This window comes from Cyanistes caeruleus, chromosome 25, assembly GCF_971803275.1.
Source record: "Cyanistes caeruleus chromosome 25, bCyaCae1.hap1.1, whole genome shotgun sequence".
Classification (NCBI taxonomy): Eukaryota; Metazoa; Chordata; class Aves; order Passeriformes; family Paridae; genus Cyanistes; species Cyanistes caeruleus.
In genome coordinates this window covers 5,371,320-5,394,631 of record NC_141725.1, presented here as the reverse complement: position 1 = coordinate 5,394,631, position 23,312 = coordinate 5,371,320, and the positions used below count along the sequence as shown (strand labels likewise).

The window sequence follows — 23,312 nt, the reverse complement described above, 5'->3', positions numbered from 1 at the left end:
CTGCAGCAGCCAGACCAGAAAGGATATTTCACACAAGAATTTAACTGCAAATGCTGCAACTGCACAGCACGAGCATGGCCTGACTCCACAGACCCAGAACCTGCTCCCAAGCTTTCAAATCCCGAGGAAAAAGCCACAAAATGAGGAAATCCATGGATAGTCCCTCCCTGGAGTCAGCCTTGCTATAAGGTGTTTTGCTGGATAAAAAATATTTGGTTTATAAAGGTACATAACAGGCCGCAATCACAAAACTGAGTTCGAAATTTAAAGTCCAGTGAACGTTAAGGATGCTCCCCCCCAAAAAAATCAGATGAAGTTTTGATTTTCTGTATTTCCTTCCCTCCTTCTCTGATGTGAGAGGGAATATTCCACACAGGAGGACATCTGAACATCCAAGCCCTTCCTCGTGCATTTTAGTCTTTGCATGTGGGCTGCAAAATAATGGAAGAAATCAACAGAGAAAACACAAAAAACAGAAAAAAACTCCAGGTCTCTCCATTCCCAGTCCGAGTTCAAGCTGAAATCAAACAATATCTCCAAGTTTTCTGTACATGGATCTGCCTTGATGACCTGGAGATCACTCAGCAGGAGAAATCTGGGCTTTTGATGTCACAGCAAAATACAAGAGAATAGCAGGGGTAATTTACAGACAGGCTTGCTCAGACTCCAGGAGACAACATGCTTAAGCAACACCTGGGAAAGAAATATTCCTGACCTGGGAAAGGGGGGAAAAAACCTATTAGGATGAGCCAGATCAGCTCCTCAAACCGGTTTTCTGCAATCACAATCACAAACAATTGCATCAGTGCAAAGGGGAGAATGATAGGGGGCAGTGGGGGCAGCTCATGGGGAAAACACAAATGGATCCATGGGGAAAATAAAGATCCATGGGGAAAATACAGATCTATGGGGAAAATAAAGATCTATGGGGAAAATACAGATCCATGGGGAAAACACAGATGGATCCATGGGGAAAATATAGATCTATGGGGAAAACACAAATGGATCCATGGGGAAAATACAGATCTATGGGGAAAATAAAGATCTATGGGGAAAATACAGATCCATGGGGAAAACACAAATGGATCCATGGGGAAAATACAGATCCATGGGGAAAATATAGATCTATGGGGAAAATAAAGATCCATGGGGAAAACACAAATGGATCCATGGGGAAAACACAAATCCATGGGGGAAACACAGATCTATGCAGAAAACAGAGATCCATGGGGAAAATACAGATCCATGGGGAAAATACAGATAGATCCATGGGGAAAATACAGATCTATGGGGAAAACACAGATGGATCCATGCAGAAAGCACAGATCCATCCAAGGCAAAGGACGCTTTTAACCAGCCCAGAGAGGAGTGGGGGTGTGCACAGCATTCCTCGCCCAGATTGCAGCCAGGACAATCCCTTCTGCTTTAGCTCTCCCCCAGCGGCTCATCCTGGATCAAATCCCCGTGGGCTGAGCTGTGTCCCTGCCCAGGTGAGCGCACCTGAAGCGCTGCCAGCCCTGCCTGGAGCCTGAGCCACCCTGAGCCACCCACCCTGAGCCACCCTGAGCCACCCTGAGCCACCCTGAGCCACCCTGAGCCACCCCAGCCTGCCCTCCGCGGGCTCACACCCCCCTCTCGTGGCAAACACTCCATCCCTGACCCCACAGGAAAGGATTTTCCAGAGCTGGATGCTGCTCTGGATGGCCAGAGCTCTTTCCAGAGGCTCAGCTGATGAAGCACATGAATATTGATGATCTGCAGGGATGCAGCAGCAAAAGCAGCTGCGGGGAGAGGCTCTCCGAGTTCAGCAAATAACCGAGTGCAGAAACCTCTGGGGCAGGGAAAGGAGAGGGAACAGGGAGATTTTGTGGGGGAAAACAGGTCAAGCTGTTCAGTCACGCTTAGGAGAGCAGGATCCTTCGTTTAACCAGGAAAGGGCATCCCAGTCCTTAAAGGAAAGCTTTGGGAAAGGCAGTCCCTGTGTTTGGAACGCGATGGTTCTGTGGAGCAGCAGTGTTACAGCCCTGCACGGATCCATCACGGAATATCCTGAGTGGGAAAGGATCCACGGGGATCAGAGCCCAGCTCCTGGCTCTGCACAGACCCCAGCAATCCCCCCCGTGCCTGTGAGCATTCCTGGAGCTCTGGCAGGGCTGTGTTGCCATCCTTGATGGATGAAAACGAGCACAGACGGCTCTGGCTGCCCTTCCCTGACCCACTTTAGGGTGTTTTTTGGGGACACAGACCTGTTGGAGCGAGTCCAGAGGAGGATTAGAGGGATGGAGCACCTCTCCTACAAGGAACGGCTGGGAGATTTGGGATTGTTCAGCCTGGAGAAGCTCTGGGGTGACCTCATTGTGGCCTTCCAGCACCTGAAGAGAACAACAAAACCCATGGAAATAGACTTTGGACAAGGGTTTGGAGTGACAGGATAATTTGGGATATGGAATCTTCCCCCTGCTCTGCTGGGAGCAGGGAAAGCCCTACGGGATGATGAGCTACAGCCCCCACATCCTCACACAGCACCAACCACAGCTCCTTCCCAAGAACCCCTCACAAATCTGGGCCCCCAACCAGCACCCCCACGAATTCTGGAGGAATTTGGTGGGTTTGAGACATTTCCTCTCTGTCAAACGCTGCTGGGATGAGCTGGGATTCAGCAGGGGGAGGGAGCTGCTGTACCCACACACACACAGATGTAATCTCATGGCAGAACTAAGCCAGCCTAGGGAGCAAGTGCATTAGACCCTGCTGAGAAGGGATCTGGGGACAGAGGGGGAGAAAGGGCTGGGGAGGGACTTTTCCAGCTCAGGAAGGGGAGTGACAGGACTCACTCCAGGACACAGAGTCCTGCTGGAGCTGCTCACATCCAGGCCCAGCCAAAGCCTCTTTGCTCTCCCTGCACTTCCCACATCCCAGGCACAGCCAAGGTCTGCTTGGAAAACGCTGCTCCTTCACCCTCCGAGAGCCCCAGCGGAGCTGCCAGAGCTGTGTGAGTGCAGCACAGCCAGAGGGGACGGTTTGTCCTGCATTAACACCCTGCAGATCCCACAGGATCGTCCTCAGGGCTGATAAACCTGAGCTGGGTCCATGGAAACAGACTTCCCTGCCTCGTGCCAAGTGACATCTCCCATCTCCACAGGGACCACCTGCTCCCTTGCCTCTTTTCCCACTGATTTGCACAGAACCACGGCCACAGGAGAGGGACAGCTGCCTTTTTGTCACCAGAGGGCTGAGTTTGGCTTGAAGTTCCAGATCCTGGCCGAGCTGATGCTCTGCAGCGCTGCTGAATGCAGGTCAGTGCACAGCACAATTCCCTGGGGCACCGGGAGCAGCCTGGAGTGGCCCAGCTCCACAAATTAAACCAGCTGGACACGAATCCCTAAGGAAAAGGGGGGCACACCCCACCAGCAAGGTCACAGCCCCAGGAGAGTGTCTCTCACTCAAGGCAGGGAAGGGCAAATCCTCCAGATCCATTTTTAAGGCGTGGGTTGAGTCTTCCAGAACAAAGACAGGATGGAAAACTGGACCAGTCTCATCCAAGGAAAAACTGGGGATGGTTCTGGTTTTGCAAAGCCTCCTCAGCTGCTGCAGCAAGGGCTGCTCCAAGTTTAGATGACATTGCATCAGTCCTCTCCACCTCTCAGTCAGGAGGAGGAAGAAAAAAGCCATCCACCCTTAGTCTGCAAAAATCCGGTGTTAGGGAAGGCTCTGGACAAAAATAGCACCGAGGTTTCTTTTTTTTTTTTTTTCCAGAGCTAAATTAAAATGTGGGGAGGTTTATTTCCAGTGGTTCTGCTCAGGTGAGACCCCACCTGCAGAGCTGGCCCAGCACAGGGAGGACGTGGAGCAGCTGGGAAGAGCCCAGAGGAGGCAGCAGGACAATCAGAGGGATGGAGCAGCTCTTCTGGAGGGAAAAAACTGGGAAAATTTGGATTGTCCAGCCTGGAAAAGCTCCAGGGTCACCTAATTGTGACTTGAAGGAGCCACAAGGAATGTGGAGAGAGACTTGGGATAAGGGATGGAGGGACAGGACACAGGGAACGGCTCCCACTGGCAGAGGGCAGGGATGATTGGGATATTGGGATGGAATTCCTGGCTGGGAGAGTTTGGGAGGCCCTGGAATAGAATTCCCAGAGAAGCTGTGGCTGCCCCTGGATCCCTGGAAGTGCCCAAGGCCAGGCTGGAGCCACCTGGGATGGTGGGAGGTGTCCCTGCCATGGCACTAAAAGAGTGACACCAAAGCTCCATCCACATCCCAGAAAACACCTGGAATGAACAGGAACGCAGGACAGGGATTAAACTTATTCATCAATAACAGGAAAAGTGCCCAAAATAGCAATTTTTGGATGGTTCCAAAACTACTTGAGAAGCCAGGCCAGATTTGACAAATAGATCCAGCCAAAGTGGAGAAAATAATTAGAAAAACATTGAAACGTGTCATTTTTAGTTGTTGTTCTTATTTTTATTAAAAAAACTGAAACATTTTACTTCGGAAATGATGAAACATTTTAGTCCCAGCAGGATCTTGGAGCCTTTGTCCCAGCGAAACAGGAATGTTTATTCGGTTTGTCACTGACTGACTGAATTAAATGTCAGGAGGAAATTTCTGTGTTGCTTTCTCGTGTAAAAATAAAAATTAAAACTGCACACAAGATTTTATCTGGTGGCACACAGGGCATTAGAAGAGGCCAGATAAAGGGTTGAAGGCAAGCACCTTTCCTGTCCAGATCCTCAACTCCCCTAATTCCCAACAGGCTGAGCCACGAGGGATTAGGCACGGAAAGGGGACGGGGTGACCTCAGGTGACAGCAGAGGACAGAAGAGAAGGTTCCTTTTGGGAGCCACCCAAGGAAGTGCCCCAAAACAGCCCTGGGAACAGCAGGGTTGAGGGTGATGAAGGCTGAGAAGGACAAAAGTCGATGAGAGATGTCCCCCAGAGCCACCAGAATGGAGAGTTGGGACTTTCCCCCTGCTCCCATGGCCAGGGCACTGGGAAAAGCCACATCCTGCCTCTTCCATCAGCACAGCAGCCTCTGCCAAGGAATCTGCGGCTCCCAGGACTGGGGCCTTGGGTTGCCTCTAATTTTAGGGTGTGATGAAAAGGTTTGGGGTCTCCTCCAAGCTTTCCCAACAAAAGGCTGAGTGCCACAGCTCCGGGATCCCAGAGCACTCCCACGTGAGCCCAGATGTCCCGTGCCTTTCCCTGCCCACACACCATGGATAATTATCCCAGCTCTGGGAATGAGCACTGCCGGTGATCCGATATCCACAGCAGGCCCTGAGCTCCAGCCTGCCGAGAGCTCATCCCAAATCCACCGGCCTTGCCCAGATAATGACCTTTAGCTCCTCCAAACGCCGAGTCAGCTCTTCAACCAGCCAGGAGGGACCTGCAGCGGGAAGAGCTTTCCAAACTCCATGACACAGAGCCTGGAGTGGCCCTTTGCGAGCTCTGGAGGTGCACACCCCAATTCCAAACTGCCCCAGAACAGGTTTTCTTGGAGCAGAGAGAGTGTGAGGCACAGAGACCCCGGCGTGTCCAGATGGAGGGGCTGGAGCTGCTGATTATGGCAGGGAGGGAATTGGGAGCTGGGATGTGAAACCAGAGAGGGGAAACGTTTAAAGCTTTAATCTTGGAAACAGCTTCCTGATAGGAGATTTATGAGCAATGGGAATATTCTCCTTTGCAGAAGGCTGGAAGCTGTGCTGCTGAAACGAGACCGGATAAAAGGGGAGACAACACATGAGGAATGGATTTGGTTTGAGCAGAAGACAGGACCCGGAGGTTCCCTCCCAGCTCCAGCCACCTTCCCACACACCCAACCCCACACCTGGGACGTTCACCCCGCTGGCACCAGCATCCAGCAGAGCTTGTCACAACATTCAGCACAGCTCCAGACGAGTGTGACCAGCCTGAATCTCTCTCTCCCCACGGCAGCTGCTCTTGGGGCTGCTACAGAGCCTCATTTTTTGGCTAATTCCTGGCGTGGTAGCCAGACCCCAGGGCCTGACACATCCGACTTTTGTGTGGGAGCCTGTGGAAGGGGCAGGTTCATTAATACGTGTTTAACTTGGACCTTGAAGGAGCTGAACTTTTCCTGACTTAGCTCTCCCTGTATCTCTATCCCACTTTCCTGTAATCAACCTTTCCCTTTTTCCTGCCTTGGCCTTTCCCAGTGAGTTCGTGGGTATTGGTTTTCTCCGGAGCTGCTGGAGGATGTGAGAGTGACAGCTCTGGCCTTCCAAGCCCTGTATTCACCCTACATTTATCCATCTCCTCCTTCCCCTGGCTCCTCTTCCAACCTCAGCATGACCTGAAGGGGTGAAAAGATGAAGGAGGCAAAAGCCAGCACCTCTCCAAACCTAGCAGAGAGCCATGGAATGGTTTGGGTTGGAAGAGACCTCAAAGCTCACCCATTCCCACCCCTGAATGGCCAAGGACATCTTCCGCTAGAGCAGGTTGCTCCAAGCCCTGTCCAACCTGGGAAAGGCTTTGTTGGGAAGCTCATCCAAAGCTCAGCCTCGTAAAGCTGCCGAGCCAGAGCCCTGAGCAGGGATTAGATGCTGAAGTCTGACCTCAGCCGGGTGCAGCCAGCCCCAAGCGCTCTGACTTCAGGCTTATTGCCCCACAAAAACAGCAGTGAAATCACTTCATTAATCCCCAGAGCCTCGTTTCCTTCCTTCCTTCCTTCCCCCTGGCCAAGCTGAAGCTTAAAATAGTATTTTGCATTCCTCATATTTCACTCCAGAACTAATTAACACCCAAAGCTCTTCCCACAGCAGCCTGGCCCCGTGGTGCAACCTGCCCTGGCAGCAGCAGGAGCACCCACCAGCTCCTCCCAAAAGCCTTTTTTGATGGAGCATCTGGAAAGAACTGAGCTAAAACAGGAAAACTCCAAAACTCGAGCCCTACGTGCACACACAACTCTGCAGTGCCCATAAACAATCTCAGTGCCGTGGTAATTCCCCAACGTTACAAGCGGTCACTCTTCCAGGGCTTCCAGCAGCTCCTAAATTAGGACAAAAACCACGAGGTATCTCCTCTGTGGAGCAGCGTCATGGACAGTTTTAACCCATCTAAAATAATAAAAGCTCCTTGGATTCAGCACAGGGCATGGGACAGCAAAGATGGAGCCCAGGTTTTGCTTCACTTGCATTTTGCAGCCTTTTCTCGGCCTCTCAGCATCCCAGGCCAAGCGTGAGTCAAAGGGAGCTGTGGAGGTGACGGAGCTGGAAAGGAAACGTCATCCAGGAGGGCTCCAAAGACGTCACCCATGAGACATCGGCCGCCTCACTACAGCATCGCCCTCGCTCACACGCGTCAGGCTCGGAGGATCACCGAGGGGATGTGCACCAAGGAGAGGGTGTGAAGAGCGGCACGGACACAGCAAAGATGTGGCAGCTACAGGGGAGGGAGAAAAGGTCAAACACAGCACACTTGACGTGTTTATTTGGTTTATTTGGTTTTCAGCCCAAGCTTCCACCCACGGAGCGAAGGCGAGGGCGGCTGGAAGGCTCCAGGCGGCTCGTGAGCGAGAGCTGGTTCATCCCTTCAGCACTGTGCAGCCAGTCCTTGCATTTATTGCTTAAAAACAACCCTAAAATTACAAAAAATGTACCATGTGTCCCACATCTCTGCAGAGCTCCATCCTCCCCCCTGATAGCTGTGAGGAGGTGGGAGAGCAAGACACCCCCAAAATCAGGGAATTGTTGAAGGAAAGGCAAAGTGGCACTTGTGTGTGTGGCTGACATGATGCTGCTCATTTTTAAGTTGAACTCAGTGATCTCAGGGGGCCTTGCAGCCACGGCCACCCTCAGGGGTCAGCAGCAGTGACCCCCTCACACCCAACTGTCCCCAAAGAGAAGCCTTAAGGAGCTGCTACAAGGAGCGACACCTCTCCCCGGGGTACAAGGGCTGCAGAACGGCCTTCTCTCCCTGCTTGGGCAACCCTGATACCCTGAGGGGCTGTGGGCAGTTCAGGTAGAATGTACAAACTCTTTCACACAACACACTGTGCTCGGCCGCAGCTCCGGCCGCTGTGAGGGGACCGCGCCTCCGCCGGGCCTTTTTATATGCGCCCGGTCACGTGGTCCACCGCCGTCGCTGACGGCATCGCAGCGCGCGGCAGCATGGCAGCGGCGGCGGCGCCCGGCGTGGCGCCGGTTCGAGCCCGGTGAGTGCGGGATCGCGGCCTGGGCGCTGCCCGACCCTTCTGTAACCCCCTCAGAACGGGCTCCGTCCCTTCATAACCCTCCCGGTACATTCCCGACCGCTCCATACGCCCCCAGTCCCTGGCCAGCCCCCCCAGGCCCTCATGACCCCCCTCCCCTCATGACCCCCCTCCCCTCATGATCCCCCTCCCCTCACGACCCCCTTTTCCACGGACACCCCTTTCCCCGCAGGTTCCTCACCTCCAAAGAGCAGTTCCACGCCTACCTGCGGGCAGGGGGCGAGGAGGAAGAGGAGGAGGAGGAAAGGAGGAGAAGGAAGAGGAGCAGGTCAGCAGCGCCCAGAGTGAGCCCCCAGCCAAGAGAGTGAAGGCAGAGGAGCTCGGCCGGGATGGGGAAAGCCAAGGGAAGGCTGGGGAGGAGGAGAAGGAGCGCCCGGAGAAGAAGAGAGCCCGGGGCAGAACAAGAGCCGCCCGTGCATGAAACCCAACTGCTACGAGCAGAGCAGGCTGTGCCCCTCGGTGACACAGGTGGGACACAGGGCCCTGCTCTGGCTGGCTTAGGTGGGGTTTTGGGAAGGAATTGCTCCCTGTGAGGGTGGTGAGACCCTGGCACAGGATGCTCAGAGCAGCTGTGGCTGCCCCTCGATCCCTGGAAGTGTCCAAGACCAGGCTGGATAGGGTTTGGAGCAGCCTGGGACAGTGGAAGGCATCGCTGCAGGTGAGACTGGATGGGATTTGTGGTCCTTTCCAACCCAAACCAGTCTGGAATTCCATAAAGCCAGCTGGGAGAGGGTGACACACGATGAGCTGAGTGTCACAAGTGAAGCATCACCTTCCCTGAAGTGTGTCCATCCTGCAGCACATCCCTGGGAGCATTCCCACCCTCACCTGGGGGATCTCAGGTGCTCAGAGCAGTTCTGGGCCGTGCTGCTCCATCCCCACCTTCCCCTGCTCCGTGTTGTCCCCAGGGCTGTGGTGGGCAGTGCCACTTTGGGCCGCGCTGCCGCTTCCTCCACGACGTGTCCGAGTACCTGGCGGCGAAACCAGCAGACCTGGGCCAGCGCTGCGTCCTCTTCGACACCTTCGGCCGCTGTCCCTACGGTGTCACCTGTCGCTTTGGCCAGGCCCACCTTGGGGACGGCCACCAGAACCTGGTCAACGCCGCCCTGGCCCAGCAGTGGGAAGGGAAGCTGCTGGTGAGGAACGGCCTCTCCAAGGAGCTCCAGCAGCAGCTGCGCAAGAGGAAATTCACCTTCCAGAAGGCCGAGGAGTTTCTCCGTGGGCTCACACGGTGGGAAGGGAGGCAAAGCCACAGGGGGCTCCACAGAGGTGTCCAACTGCACTGCACCCCAGAAGGGCCCGGGACACAGCCCTGTGCTGCACGAGCAGGGAGAAGATCCCAAACCAGGAGACCTGGAGGGCTCCCGAGGGGCTGAGGGTGCTCCTGAACCAGAGGCCCTGCAGGGCTCCCGAGGGGCTGAGGGTGCTCCTGAACCAGAGGCCCTACAGGGCTCCCAAGGGGCTGAGGGTGCTCCTGAACCAGAGGCCCTACAGGGCTCCCAAGGGGCTGAGGGTGCTCCCTCCATCCCAACCCTGGGCCCTCTGACAGATGAAGACATCACGAAGCTGCGGCCGTGTGAGAAGAAGAAGGTGAGAGTCCCTTGTGTCCTGATTCCATGGTGGAGATTGTGCATGGAAAGATGGAAGAGAAACCCCTTTAGCTGGAGGAGACAGGCAGAGCATTTCTTATATGTGGAAGGAATTCCTGCCTGTGAGGGTGGGGAGAGGCTGGGATGGAATTCCCAGAAAAGCTGGGGCTGCCTCATCCCTGGAAGTGTCCAAAGCTGGGCTGGGCAGGGCTTGAGGCACCCTGGGATAGTGGAAGGTGTCGGGGCATGGAATTGGGTGATCCTTAAGGTCTTTTCCACATCAAATCATTCTGTGATTCCATAAAAACCGTTGCAGCTCTTCTAACCTGCTCCTCCATCCCTGTTTTCCAGCTGGAAATCCAAGGAAAGCTCTACCTGGCTCCACTGACCACGGTAGGTTGATGACTCCATCCTTGTGCCAAAGTTCACCCTGGGCACGGTTGGAGCAGAGCACATCTCCTGACAATCCCTGCTGTCCCTGGCAGTGTGGAAACCTCCCTTTCCGCCGGATCTGCAAACGTTTTGGAGCCGATGTCACCTGTGGGGAGATGGCTGTGTGCACCAACCTGCTCCAGGGCCAGTCCTCCGAGTGGGCTCTGCTCAAGCGCCACCACACCGAGGACATCTTCGGGGTGCAGGTGAGGGTTGTCACCCCAGAACCCACCAATAACTCATTTCCCAGGGGAAAAGTTGCCTCTGGAACTCAGGGAAGCTGTTTCCCTCTGGCAGCTGGAGGGAGCCTTTCCAGACACCATGACCAAGTGTGCAGAGCTCCTGAACAGGACAATCGATGTGGATTTTGTGGACATCAACGTCGGGTGTCCCATTGACCTGGTCTACAAGAAGGTGAGAAGTTCTGTGGTGCCTTTTCCTTCGGTGAATCCTTGTCATCTCCCTCATCCCCTGCTGCCTGATTGCCCTTTCCAGTCTGATCCAGAGCTCCCAGTTCGTTCATGGGCAGTAGATCTCCATGAGAAGGGGAACAAGCTGCTCAAGGAGCAGGGAGTGGCCGTGTCTGCCTGGCAGGATTTGGGAGGGAAAAGCACTCTGCAGTTTTTTTGGTTGAAGCATCCACTTTCTCCAAACTTTGAGATGCTCCAAACCTTACCTGAGCAGCTCCAAGGACTCCACCATTGAGGAGAGTCCTGAGTGTGCCACGTTTTGTCCCTCAGGGAGGAGGCTGTGCTCTGATGACTCGCTCCAACAAGTTCGAGCAGATCGTCCGCGGGATGAACTCGGTGAGTTGGAGCACCTGGAGCTGAGCTGGTGGTGCCCAGCCTGGCCTGGCCTCATCTTCCCACCTCTGCAGGTGCTGGATGTGCCACTGACAGTGAAGATCCGGACTGGGGTACAGGAAAAGGTTAATGTGGCTCACAAAATCATCCCCAGGATCCGGGAGTGGGGAGCCTCCATGGTCACGGTACGGGGACAGATGTGTAGGGTTGGTGGCTGGGGAATTCTGCCTGGAGATCAGATGGGGATGACATTCCCCTGCATTTTAGTGTCCTCTGCTAATAAAAGAGGAAAATTCAGGTGCAGAGAGTGTTTTCCTGCCTGCTTTTGAGTCCATGAATCCCAGAATGGTTTGGGAAGGGACCTTAAAGCTGATCCCATCCCACCCCCTGCCATGGGCAGGGACACTTTCCACTACCCCAGGGTGCTCCAAGTGCTGTCCAGCCTGGCCTTGGACACTTCCAGGGTTGGGGGAGCCACAGATGGTTCCTGCAATGCTCTGGAGCAGAAGTTTCCCCCAGTCAGGACTGGGGAATGTGGGATCAGCTCTTTGTGTGGGGATTAGTTCCTGCCCACGGTGCCTCCCCTGGAGAGAGCCGCTTGCTCTGGCTCACAGACAGCCCAAACATCACCCCAAAAGCCTCCAGCCCTTTCAGCTCCGCTCAGCTCTTCCTCAGCCCACTGTCAGCACCCCTGGCTATAAATCCAGAGGTAGATCCAGAGGCAGATCCCAAGGGAGCTCTGCTCGCCCTGCTCCATCAGCACCCATCGATCCCGAGGGTGATTCCGAGGGTGATCCCAAGGCCAATCCCAAGGTTGCCTTCCCCATCGGGGTGTCAGTGCCCCCTGTCCAGCGGGGTGTCCCTGGGTCTCTCCGCAGCTGCACGGGCGATCCCGGGAGCAGAGGTACACCCGCAGCGCAGACTGGGGATACATCGCCGAGTGCGCCCGCATCGCCAGCCCCATGCCTCTCTTCGGTACGTGGGCCTTCCTCTGGCACTCGTTTCGCTTCAAATTCCTGCAAAAATGGGCAAAAAAAGCCACGTTCCCAAGGATGCTTAGCGTGGGGAAAAGGTTGGAGCATCCCTGGTGCTGCTGGGATGAGAATCACTTGGGTTTTAAAGGTGTTTTCTTGCCCCTGTGGCACAAAATCCCTAAACCTTCAGAGAAACGAGCTGCGAGTGAAGGAGAAGAGAGGAGAAGGCTCCTTTTTCCCTTGTAAGGGAACATCCATCAGAAACATCCCTGGGAATCCAAACCAGGAGCCTCTTTGGACCATCTGGCTGCCTTGAACATTGTGTCCATTTTGAATTTTATCCCATGCCTGGATTAGCTCACTTTGACTTGTCCTCACGGATCACTTTGACCTCTGGCTTCTCCCTCCTTTCCGGGCAGGAAACGGGGATATTTTGTCCTACGAAGATGCAAACCGAGCCATGCAGATGGGAGTTTCTGGAATCATGATTGCAAGGCAAGTGCCTGTGTTTCCCTTCACTCCTGAGCTCTGGTGGTTCAAGAGGAAAAAATAAAAAAGGATTTAAAAAAATCCCTAAGCAAACCCAAAACATAGAATTTCCTCTCGGTGAAAGCACTCTGAAGATTGGTAAAATCAATTTATATCAGTTGGAGCTTCTTGTTGGAATGGAAAAGGAGATTTAAAGCAGAATTGGCTGGGGAATTAATGCTGGAAAGTGTCTCCAATCTTCAGGAGCATCAGTGATGGGAATAACAATCCCTTTTTTTCTCTCTTGGCTGCAGAGGGGCACTCATCAAACCCTGGCTTTTCACGGAAATCAAGGAGCAGAGACACTGGGATATCTCCTCCAGCGAGAGATTTGACATCCTCAAGGACTTCACCAACTACGGCCTCGAGCACTGGGGGTCAGACACTCAGGGAGTGGAGAAAACCAGGAAATTCCTGCTGGAATGGCTCTCCTTCCTGTGCAGGTAGTGCTGCCCAGCCAGGAGGATCTTTTAAACAATAATTAATGACTCCCTAGCAATCACTGCTCATTTCATTTTATTCCAGGTACATTCCAGTTGGATTATTGGAGTATCTACCTCAAAAAATCAACGAGAGACCGCCTTATTACCTGGGGAGGGACTACCTGGAGACCCTCATGGCCAGCCAAAATGTGGATGATTGGATCAAAATCAGGTAATGAGGCATCAAATTTCATTTAAATTGTTAAAAAGGGATGTGGCAGAGCCCCTGTAGAGCCACAGGGTCGTGTGAAACTGAACACTGTCCCTTCCTTGGGTTTGGTTTTGTTGTCTTTCCTCCCTGGAAGTGCCCAAGGCCAGGCTGGACAGGGCTTGGAGCAACCTGGGATAGCGGGAGGTGTCCCTGGCCATGGCACTGGGGGAGCTTTAAGGTCTCTGGATTAATTCTATAATTGATTCTTTCTCCCAGTGAGCTGCTCCTGGGCCCTGTCCCGCCCAGCTTCACCTTCCTGCCGAAACACAAGGCCAATTCCTACAGGTAGGGCTGGCCAGGCCCTGTCCTGCAGCGTCGGGAGGGGCCGTGAGCGGGAGCAGGGCTCCTCGGCTGCGCTGGCACCTGGAATAAAGCTGTTGTTTTTACAAACCGGTGAGTTTTTTGCCTTCCTGCCCCACATCGGTCCTGGCAGATAAACACCCTGTTAGTGGGGGGATCTTTGCCTCCAGTTCACAGCCAGAGCTGCCCCACATGGCTGAGAAAGAGCCCTCAGTTCCCACACCACGTCCTTGGGATGACAAACCCCCAGGACGAGGGGCAGCAACGTCCCCACAAGCAAGGTGACACGGAGCTGATGTTCAAGCTCCCAAAGAGAAGCTTCTCAAAGAATCCTCAAGGCTCTGGGGACAGCCTGGAGGGTCTCAGCAGCATCCCCACACCTGCGAGATCCCAATGGCACCAGCAGAGTGGGGAGAGTGGTGGTGACATCCGTCATAGCCACCTCCACAGGGACATCCCCAGGCAACAACAGCTCCCCAGCCACGCTGCTGCCCCAAAACCAAGGGCCAGGGACGGGGCAGGGCTGGGGCACCGCGGGGATCCCTGCACCGTCCCCATCTCGCCCCACCGCAAGCCCCTGGACGAGCTGCTGCCTCGGTAGGTGTCATGGCGGCCTCCTGTGCCTCGGTAGGTGTCATGGCGGCCTCCTGTGCCTCGGTAGGTGTCATGGCGCCCCCCGGTGCCTCGGTAGGTGTCATGGCGGCGGCAGGAAGCGGAAGTCGTTGTTGTCACGTGACACACGCCCTGTTCCGCGTGTAACGCCCGGTAGTGGCGGGGGGGCACGGGGGGAACCGGGAGGAACTGGAGGCACCGGGAACCGGGCTGGTGTCCTGGGAGGGGCGCTGGGGACCCAGCGGGGTAAGTGGAGGGGTGCAGAGATAACGGGGGGGCACTGGGGCGGTGGCAGAGGGGTCGGGGAGGGGCTGAGGGGGCACAGCAGGACTGGGAGGGTCCGGCAGCGGTAACTGGGACAGCTGGGGGGGGAGCGGGGGAACCGGGAGGGCACGAACTGGGAGAACTGGGGGGGCACAGCAGTGGCTGGGGGTGTGGGGAGGGGGCGTTGAGCCCGCTGTTCCCGCAGGATGCTCCTGCGCTCCTGGAAGTCGCTGTTCACCGGGAGGCTGCTGCTCCTGACCAACACCCTGAGCTGCGGGGGCCTCCTGGCAGCCGGGGACTGCCTGCAGCAGGAATGGCAGCGCCGCAAGCGCCCCGAGAGCCAGCTCCAACTGGGACGCACTGGTGAGCGCTGGGACGGGCTGTCCCAGCCCCACGGCCACAGGGCAGCCACAGCTGGACACCTCCCAGCAGCTGCCAGCCCCGTCCAGCCCGGCCTTGGACACTGCCAGGGGCCACAACCGCTCTGACAATTCATCCCATCCCCACCCTGCCCTCCCAGGGAGGAATTCCTTCCCCAGATCCCCTCTAAGCCTGTCCTGTCCATGCACAGCCCCCGTGCTGAGCCTGACTGTTGTTTCCAGGGCGGATGTTTGTGGTGGGCTGCAGCCTGGGGCCGCTGATGCATTACTGGTACCTCTGGCTGGACTCAGCGTTCCCGGCCCGGGGCGTGCGCTGCCTCAGGACGGTGCTGAAGAAAGTGCTCATTGACCAGACGGTGGCATCGCCCACCATGGGAGTCTGGTACTTCATGGGTATGTGGGAGCCTCGGGGATCACTGATCCCAGCCCTGTTCTTGCACAGACACCCCAAAATCCCGCCCTGGGAATCCCTGTTTGCTCCTGGAGCCCTGGGAGCCTTGAGGCCAGGAACATTTCCTGGGGGAATTCAGTGCCCAGCACCCTCTGGAGGAAGAATCTTCCCCTGAAATCCATCCCAGATCCCCTGAAATCCATCCCAGATCCCCTGAACCTTTCCCTGATCTCCATCCCAGATCCCCCAAACCTTTCCCTGATCTCCATCCCAAATCCCCTGAACTTTTCCCCGGTCCCCATCCCAAACCCATGGCACAGCTCCAGCCGTTCCCTCGTGCCCCAGACAGATCACTGCCTTCCCTTTCACTTTTCCATTTCCTCGCTCTGGGTGCTGCCAGCTCTGCCCTCCCCACCCACCCTGGGAGGGGTTTGGGGCATTTCCCGGCCATTCCCACCCCTATTCCCACCGACCCCCCCTGTCCCCGCAGCCATCGGCACCCTGGAGGGCCAAACTCTCCAGGAGAGCTGGGACGAGCTGAAGGAGAAATTCTGGGAATTCTACAAGGTAACCCCCTGCCCAGGCTCTCCCCTTTTCCCCGCTGGGCTCCGCTGGGAATCACCCAGCTGCTCCTGGCTCCTTTCCAGGCTGACTGGTGCGTGTGGCCGGCGGCGCAGATCCTGAATTTCCTCTTCCTGCCTCCCGCGTACCGCGTGGTTTATGTCAACGTGGTGACCCTGGGCTGGGACACCTACCTGTCCTACCTCAAACACCGGGTGAGCCCCGGCCCCGTGTGCCCCAGCGGCCGCGGGAGCGCCGGGCTCACCCCGCTGTCCCCGTTTTCCAGGAGCCGCCGCGGCAGAGCCAGCGCAGCGCCGGAGCGTAGGGAGGGCACGAGGCCGTTCCTGCCTGCACCAAACCGATTCCTGGGCATTGTGGATCCCCTCAGCCGAGGGAGGGGATGGCCAGGGCCAGCCCCCCACGTGCCTGCTGCCTGATTAATTCATCTGCTAATTACAGCCATGGGTTGGGGTTGTAACAATCTCTTGTTGCAGGATAACCTGTAAAGTGATTTTCTTCTGGGATTTGCTGGCGGAGCCGGGGTGAGGAGGAGCTGCTGCAGCCCCTGGGAAGGGTCCTGGCTGGATCTGTTCCCTCTCCAGGGAAAACCTGCCCCTTGCTGCTCCTCCAGCACCTTCCAGACACCCAAATCCCCACCAAGTGGATATTGGGAAGGAATTCTTCCCTGTGAGGGTGGCGAGGGGCTGGACTGGAATTCTCAGAGCGGCTGTGGCTGCCCCTGGATCCCTGGAAGTACCCAAGGCCAGGCTGGAGCAGCCTGGCACAGTGAAAGTGTCCCTGCCCATGGCAGGGGTGACAAGGGATGGGATTTCAGCTCATTCCCACCCAAACCCACTCCATGATCCACTCCTGCAGCTCCTCACTCCTTCCCCTCCTGCTTTTTCTCTCTTCCAGCTCCAGGATAAAATCACTCCACTCCCCCCTCGCTGCCTCAGCTCCCGTTTTCCCCCCGGCTCCGGGCGGGGGCTGCAGCCACCTGGATCCTCTATAAATAGGGATGTGATTGCACCCGTCGGCTCTGCGGCGCTCGGGAGGAGGAGGGATGGAGGGAGAGGGGGGGGTTGGAGCCAAATTTTGGCAGAGTTTGGGCCATCACATCCCTCTGCTCCCAGCCCTGGGTGAGCTGGACGCTCCCTGCATAGCCCAAGAACTGAATTATTCCCATTTTTCTCAATGAAAACTGCCTGAATGTGAATATTCTTTTTTTTCCCCGTGATTTTTAAAGCTGTGCCTTAAAGCTCTGCCCTGGTCCCTGCTGTCACACACCCAAGGGGGGGACTCAACTCCTCCCTCTGCAGCAGCAGGAGCCAGCTGGGGGATGATAATTAAAGAAAAATAAAATTAATTTTGCTCCTCTCTGGCAACTCAGGGACCCCGCGGAACTTCTGATCAGCATCGGTTTATTTCTTCACAACATTTCTTTTAATACAGTGATTTTTAGGAAATTGTACTCTTTTTGACACTTTTGACATTTGTACAGTACAGTGTAACTCTTCCATAAGTAAACTTCACAAAAAAGAGAGGGGGGAGGGAGGGAAAAGGTGGAGGGAAAGGAGATGGAATCGTGGCTGGGGGGAGGAATAGAGGGGAAATCTGTAAAATAAAGACACAGCGCTCTGGGAAAAAATAAATAAAGGGCAGCTCTGTCATGGCTACGGGAATATCCACTTATTCACAGTCTCCACAGAAGCACAGAACTACAGGAAAACGAGATCCCAAATCCCTGGAGCAAACCAGCCCAGCTCCCAGCCCCGCTCGCCCCCCACGAGCCCAACCCGGGGCCGATTCGCTCCAGTCGGCTCGGCCTCGTTGACTGAATTAATTAATTCAATCTTATTTAAATAATAAGAGTTTTCTTGTGGTTTGGTTGTGGTTTTTTTTTGTTGTTGTTTTTTGTTTTGTTTGTTTTTTTTTTTAAAAGTGATATTCACAAGCAAGGTTACCACACTGAGAGAGGAAAACAAAACCCAAAAAAAGGAAAAAAAAAAAAATCAGAATATATATATATATATATATATATAAATGCACCACCACGACCACAGCACAGCAGGTCACGCGCACAGCGTCACTTCCTACGCCTATTTACAAGGAATTTCTGTATGTACAAGGAGGAAGACGGCGGGAGCATAAATTAGCATCTATTTATACAAATAAACAAGAGTCAGGAGATATCCATCCAGCTGGAGGGGCAGGAGAGCCGGGCACGCGCAGCCTCCGGCAGCGGGAGCGCGCTCGGGGTGAAGGGGAGCACACCAGGGGCGATGGGGAGAGATGGGGGGGTCCTGTCACTGCACCCACACGCTGGGAAGGGGGTCCCAGGGTTGGGGGATCCCCAGGACAGGGGGTTCTAGAGGAGGAGAAAGGGCAGGGGGTCCCAGAGCGGGGGGTCCCAGGGCAGGGGGATCCCCAAGACAGAGGGGTTCTAGAGCAGGGAGGGGTCCCAGAGCTGGGGGTCCCCAGGACAGGGGGGACCCCAGGACAGGGGGTTCCAGAGCTGGGGGGTCCCAGGGCAGGGGGTTCTAGAACAGGAAAAAGGACAGGGGGTCCCAGGACAGAGGATTCCAGGGCAGGGGGTCCCAGAGCCAAGGGGTCCCAGAGCCAAGGGGTCCCAGAGCCAGGGGGTCCCAGGACAGGGGGTGCCAGGACAGGGGGGTTCACCAGGAGAGATGGGGCTGGGGGTGATTGATGGTTCCTTGACAGTGATTAAAAGCAGAATGGGGGGGTGGGGGGGGAGTTTTCTACCAGCCCAGGCTTAAAAATAAATTAAGGGGTGGGGGGGCATAGCCTAATGAATTGGGGTGGGGGGCTCCTAGAGGGGCCGCAGCCCTTTCGGAGGTATCAGCAGCAAAAACCCCCGCGGGACCCCCAAGAGGAGGAGCTCGGGGTGGGGGGGGGGTTGGGGTGCACTGACCGGTTTTTGGGGGGTTTTGGGGAGGGGCTGGCCCCTAGCAGGCACAGTCCTGGTGAGGGGGGGCCTGCTGGTCCGTGAGCTGGGGGCCCTGCTTGGCGCCGGTGACCGCGGGGTCAGCCGTGTCCAGCGACTCCGACATCTTCTCGCAGATGATGTCCACCAGCCGCTCGAAGGTCTGCTTCACGTTGATGTTGTCCTTGGCGCTGGCCTCGAAAAACTCAAACCCTGAGGGGGTGTGGGGTGGGGACACAGGGACAAGGGACACGCGTCAAAGCTCCGGCCCCGGCGTCCGACCTCGCGCAGCTGCTCCTCCCCTTGTCCAGCATCTCGAGGGTTTGCAGCCTGCTCCCAGCACCCACAAAATCCCCGTTTTTTCACCCCCCAGATCCTCCCTCCAGCGTCTCTCAGAGAGTTCAAGGTGTGTAACGGCTCCGTGGTTTCCCTCTGGGTGCCAAGTCACCGCCGATGTCGGAGCGGAGCAATTACACGGAGGGAATTAAGCCCTTAATTAAATTAATTGTGGTCTGGCAGCCGTGGTGGGGGGTCCCCCCTGCCCAACTCACCCAGGTGCTCGGCGAGCTGGCGGCCCTTCTCCGAGGAGACCACGCGCTCATCCTCCATGTCACACTTGTTCCCCACCAGCAGGACCTGGGCGTTGTCCCAGGAGTAGGTCTTGATCTGGGTGGACCTTGGAGAAGGGAGGGAGGGATCAGAGGGGCGGGGAGGGGGTGGCTGGGGGAGTTTGGGGTGCCCAGAGCCCATCCTGGCGCTCACCAGTCCTGCACGGCGTTGAAGGACTCCTCGTTGGTGATGTCGTACATGAGGATGAAGCCCATGGCCCCGCGGTAGTAGGCGGTGGTGATGGTGCGGTACCGCTCCTGCCCGGCCGTGTCCTGGCACAGGGGACAGCAGAGTGGCACCTCCAGGGACGCAGGGACACCCCCAGGGCCACCCCCGGGGCCATGGGGGCAGATCCACCCTGGTGGGATCCACCACGCCCCACCCCTGGTGGGGCAGCTCCACACTGACCATCACCCCATGCTGACCATCATTCCATGCTGACCATCATTCCACACTGACCATCACCCCACGGTGACCATCACCCCACACTGACCATCACCCCATGGTGACCATCACCCCACGGTGACCATCACCCCACGGTGACCATCACCCCACACTGACCATCATCCCACGATGACCATAACCCCACACTGACCATCACCCCACAGTGACCATCACCCCACAGTGACCATCACCTCACACTGACCATCACCCCGTGGTGACCATCATTCCACACTGACCATCATCCCATGGTGACCATCACCCCACAGTGACCATCACCCCACAGTGACCATCACCCAGTCAACCATCACCCCCCACAGCAACAATCCATCACCCCACACTGACCATCACCCCACGCTGACCACCACCCCACACTGACCACCACCTGCACCGTCCACCTCCCCACACCATCACCCCCTCCCCATCACCCCAGGCCAGCAGGGGGGTCTGGGGGTCCCCCGAGGGTCTCTCTCCTCACCCAGATCTGCAGCTTGATGCGTTTGTCGTTCCGGTAGATGGTCTTGACCTTGAAGTCGATGCCGACGGTGCTGACGAAGGCGGGCGTGAAGGAGTCGTCGGCGTACCGGAACAGGAAGGAGGTTTTCCCCACGCTGCTGTTGCCGATGATCAGGATCTTGAACATGTAATCGAAGTTCTGGTCCGAGGATTCCTTCTGCCCATAGCGGGAGTCGGTAGCGGACGCCATCTGCAAGGTGGGGCAGAGGCCGTGACGGGGCCGGTGGCCGCAGCCTCCGCCGTGCCAGGCCCCGGTTTGGAGCCATTTCCCGGCACCACCGGCACGGATCAGGAATATCTTGGTTCAGGATGGGCGTTGGTGCGGCTGTCAATGGATCACCCAGCCCCAAAGGGCTCGGGGAGGCCACGTCCTGTCACCCGCAGAGCAGGGACCCCACGGCGTGTCCACCGTAAATGTGGGGCACGTGGCCCCCGGGGTTTGCCACGGCCCCAGAGATTTGCGGTGGCTTCCAGGCTCTGCCGTGGCTCTCAGGATTTGCCAGAGCCGCCTGGAATTGCCGCGGCTCCCGGGATTTGCCGCGGCTCCCGGGATCTGCCGTGGCGCTGGGGGTGCGGCCGGGGCGCCGCAGCCTCGCCCGCATCTTGCCGGTGACAAAATGGCACCGGTGGTGGCGGTGTCCCTGCAACGCTGTGGCCAGCGCGGTGCCACAGAGCCGTGGGGTGACACAGAAACGTGGGGTGACACAGGGCTGTGGGGTGACACAGGGCTGTGGGGTGACACAGAGCCGTGGGGTGACATAGATCTGTGGGGTGACAGAGAGCCATGGGGTGCCATAGGGCGCTGTGGGGTGACACAGGGCACCGTGGGGTGACACAGGGCTCCATGGGGTGACACAGGGCTCCATGGGGTGACACAGGGCACCGTGGGGAGGGCAGGGGGACACAGGGGGATGCAGGATGGAGCACAGGGATGCCGGGCAGAGGGGATGCGGGGAGCTCACACAGGGGGGTGCAGGGAGGGGGTGCTGGGTGCTGATGGGAATTTCGGGGTGCTGATGGAGGGGGGGGTTGATAAGGGGGCTCATGGGGGGGTGCAGGGCGCTGCAGGGAGGGGGTGCTGGGTGCTGATGGGGGGGTTCAGGGGTGGTGATGTTTGGGGGGGTGCAGCGTTGCAAGGAAAGGGGGTTCAGGATGCTGATGGGGGGTGCGCAGGGTGCTGATTGCGGGGTGGGGGGTGCAGAGTGCGGCTGGGGGGGGGTCAGGGTGTTGATGGGGGGGTCAGGGTGCTGATGGGGAGGGGGTCACCTCCCTGCAGGCCCGACCCAGTTGCACCCACTCGGTCCCCGCCGCACCGAGACCCCCCCCAGGCCCTGCGCAGCCCCCCCCGCGCCGCATCCATCATCATCATCATCATCATCATCATCATCATCATCCCCCCCCCCGCCTCCCGCCTCCCCCGCTGCAGCCGCCCCTCCCCTCCCGGTGCCGGGGGGGGTCACAGAGGGGGTCTCGGGGGGGGTCCCTGCGGGGGTGTCGCTGTGGGGGGGTCCCGGTGGGGGTCCCGGTGGGGGGGGGGTCTCACCTCTGCCGCGCTCGCGCCGCCGCCTCCTCCCCGCAGCGACTGCAGCAGATGCGGAGCCCGGGTGACGTCGGCTGAGGGGCAGGGCTCTCTATGCAAATGAGCCCGGACGTCACGGCCGCGCCCCTGAGGGCAGCGCTGATTGGCTCGGCGGCGCGCTTTGATGGACAGCGGGCGGACGGGGGGGAGGAGCTCCCCCTCCCGGCGCGGTGGTGGGCGCCGCCCCCTCCTCCCGCAGCGCGCAGTGGTGCGGTCCGGCCGCGCTCCGCGGGGCGCGGGATGAACCACCCCCTGCCTGGCGGGGGTGTAGGGCGAACCATTCCCGCTCAAAGGGGGGGATCGAGGTTTCACAGCCTCCCTGTCGCGACATGGCGCACTATCGCGACGCCTTCCCCAGTCCTGCACTGGCGGGCAGCCTGATCCTTCCCGTGACAGAGCGGCTGACGCTGAGGCGGGGCTGGTGCGCAGGTGGGGGCGGCCATGTCCTCCCTCGCCCTGAGGCTCCAGCGGGGATTAGGGCCAGCAGCATATGGCGGCCTCAGGGCAGCGGCACCGCCCTGCCCGGGCCTGCCCTGCCCTGCCCGGGGCCCCGGGAGCCTCCCGGGCACTGCCCTGCCCTGCCCTGCCCTGCCCTGCCCCGCCCGGGGGAGCCCGGGGTCTCTGCCCCGGTGCAGCTCCTTGCCCCTGGCCAGGCACTGGGTGGGCAGGGGGGAACTGACCACAGCCCCCAGTGACAGTGGGGTGACACGGACAGCGTGGGATGGACACAGCCATGGGGATGGACACGGGCTTGGGGATGGACACGGGCTTGGGGATGGATCCGCACTTAGGGATGGAGCCAGAATTAGGAATGAGTCCAGAATCAGGGATGGAGCCAGAATTAGGGATGAGTCCAGGCTCAGGGATGGGTCCAGGCTCAGGGTTAGATCCAGGCTCAGGGTTAGATCCAGGCTCAGGGATGGACCTGGCTCCTATGAGCATTTTCCATCCCAGGCAACAGCCCCAGCGCCTCCTCGTGCCGCAGCCTCTCAGCCAGAAACGGGGAAAAAAGGGCTTTTCCCAGCAGCTCCTGTCCCGCTCCAGCCCCGCAGAGCCTGGGCTGCATCTGGATCCGAGGCGTTTGAGAGCACGGCCTCTCTACCTGAGGGATGAGGAACATCAGCACCCAGCAGGGATGGCACAGACCTATGCAGGACCCTGGAAAACCTCTGTGCTGGGAAAGACGCAGGGCTGCTGGCAGGGCGGGCAGGGGGCGAGGACCCCACGGGACAGGGCAGTGCCAGGGGTGGGGACGTGTTTGTGGAGATAAATCACCGTGGGGAGCAATGCGGAAGAGCCGGGACCGGGCTCCGCACCGCGCCAAGCCGGCGATTAAATATTTACCTTAGCAGGTCGTGTTTGCCAGCGATGGATCGGCGTTTCCAGGGAGGAGCTCGCTTTTGTTCCAGCACACAGCCAGGTCCTGCCCGCTGCCCGGCGGGAGACGGGGCCACCAACCACGCCG

At 57.7% G+C, this 23,312-nt stretch overlaps 3 protein-coding genes across 4 annotated transcripts; 2 read left to right on the top strand and 1 right to left on the bottom strand.

Moving 5' to 3' along the window:
- Nucleotides 1-8,130: 8,130 nt before the first annotated feature.
- Nucleotides 8,131-13,640, top strand: DUS3L (dihydrouridine synthase 3 like). The gene is given in 16 exon segments (XM_023942900.2): nt 8,131-8,174; nt 8,404-8,474; nt 8,477-8,620; nt 8,623-8,699; nt 9,140-9,459; nt 9,461-9,821; nt 10,172-10,213; nt 10,306-10,458; nt 10,550-10,666; nt 10,993-11,058; nt 11,130-11,240; nt 11,934-12,030; nt 12,449-12,524; nt 12,812-13,000; nt 13,083-13,211; nt 13,467-13,640. Coding segments are annotated over 16 exon segments (2,070 nt in total). The 3' UTR covers nt 13,540-13,640.
- A 34-nt stretch (nt 13,641-13,674) lies between these two features.
- On the top strand, nt 13,675-17,640 carry MPV17L2 (MPV17 mitochondrial inner membrane protein like 2). 2 transcript variants are annotated; one of them, XM_086862480.1, is made up of 6 exons: nt 13,675-14,147; nt 14,632-14,789; nt 15,029-15,199; nt 15,688-15,764; nt 15,845-15,973; nt 16,045-17,161. In XM_086862480.1, exons 1-6 carry the CDS (start codon nt 13,786-13,788, stop codon nt 16,081-16,083), a joined length of 936 nt encoding a protein of 311 aa, XP_086718606.1. In that variant the 5' UTR covers nt 13,675-13,785; the 3' UTR covers nt 16,084-17,161. The 2 variants fall into 2 exon arrangements, with proteins under 2 accessions (XP_086718606.1, XP_086718605.1); XM_086862479.1 differs by lacking the exon at nt 13,675-14,147 and adding an exon at nt 14,268-14,408 and having other exon boundaries at nt 16,045-17,640.
- On the bottom strand, nt 17,163-21,940 carry RAB3A (RAB3A, member RAS oncogene family). Its single transcript, XM_086862478.1, has 5 exons — nt 21,812-21,940; nt 20,231-20,458; nt 19,465-19,583; nt 19,254-19,378; nt 17,163-18,915 (listed from the first exon to the last, which is right to left on the bottom strand). Exons 2-5 carry the CDS (start codon nt 20,456-20,458, stop codon nt 18,725-18,727), a joined length of 663 nt encoding a protein of 220 aa, XP_086718604.1. The 5' UTR covers nt 21,812-21,940; the 3' UTR covers nt 17,163-18,724.
- Between the last annotated feature and the right edge of the window lie 1,372 nt (nt 21,941-23,312).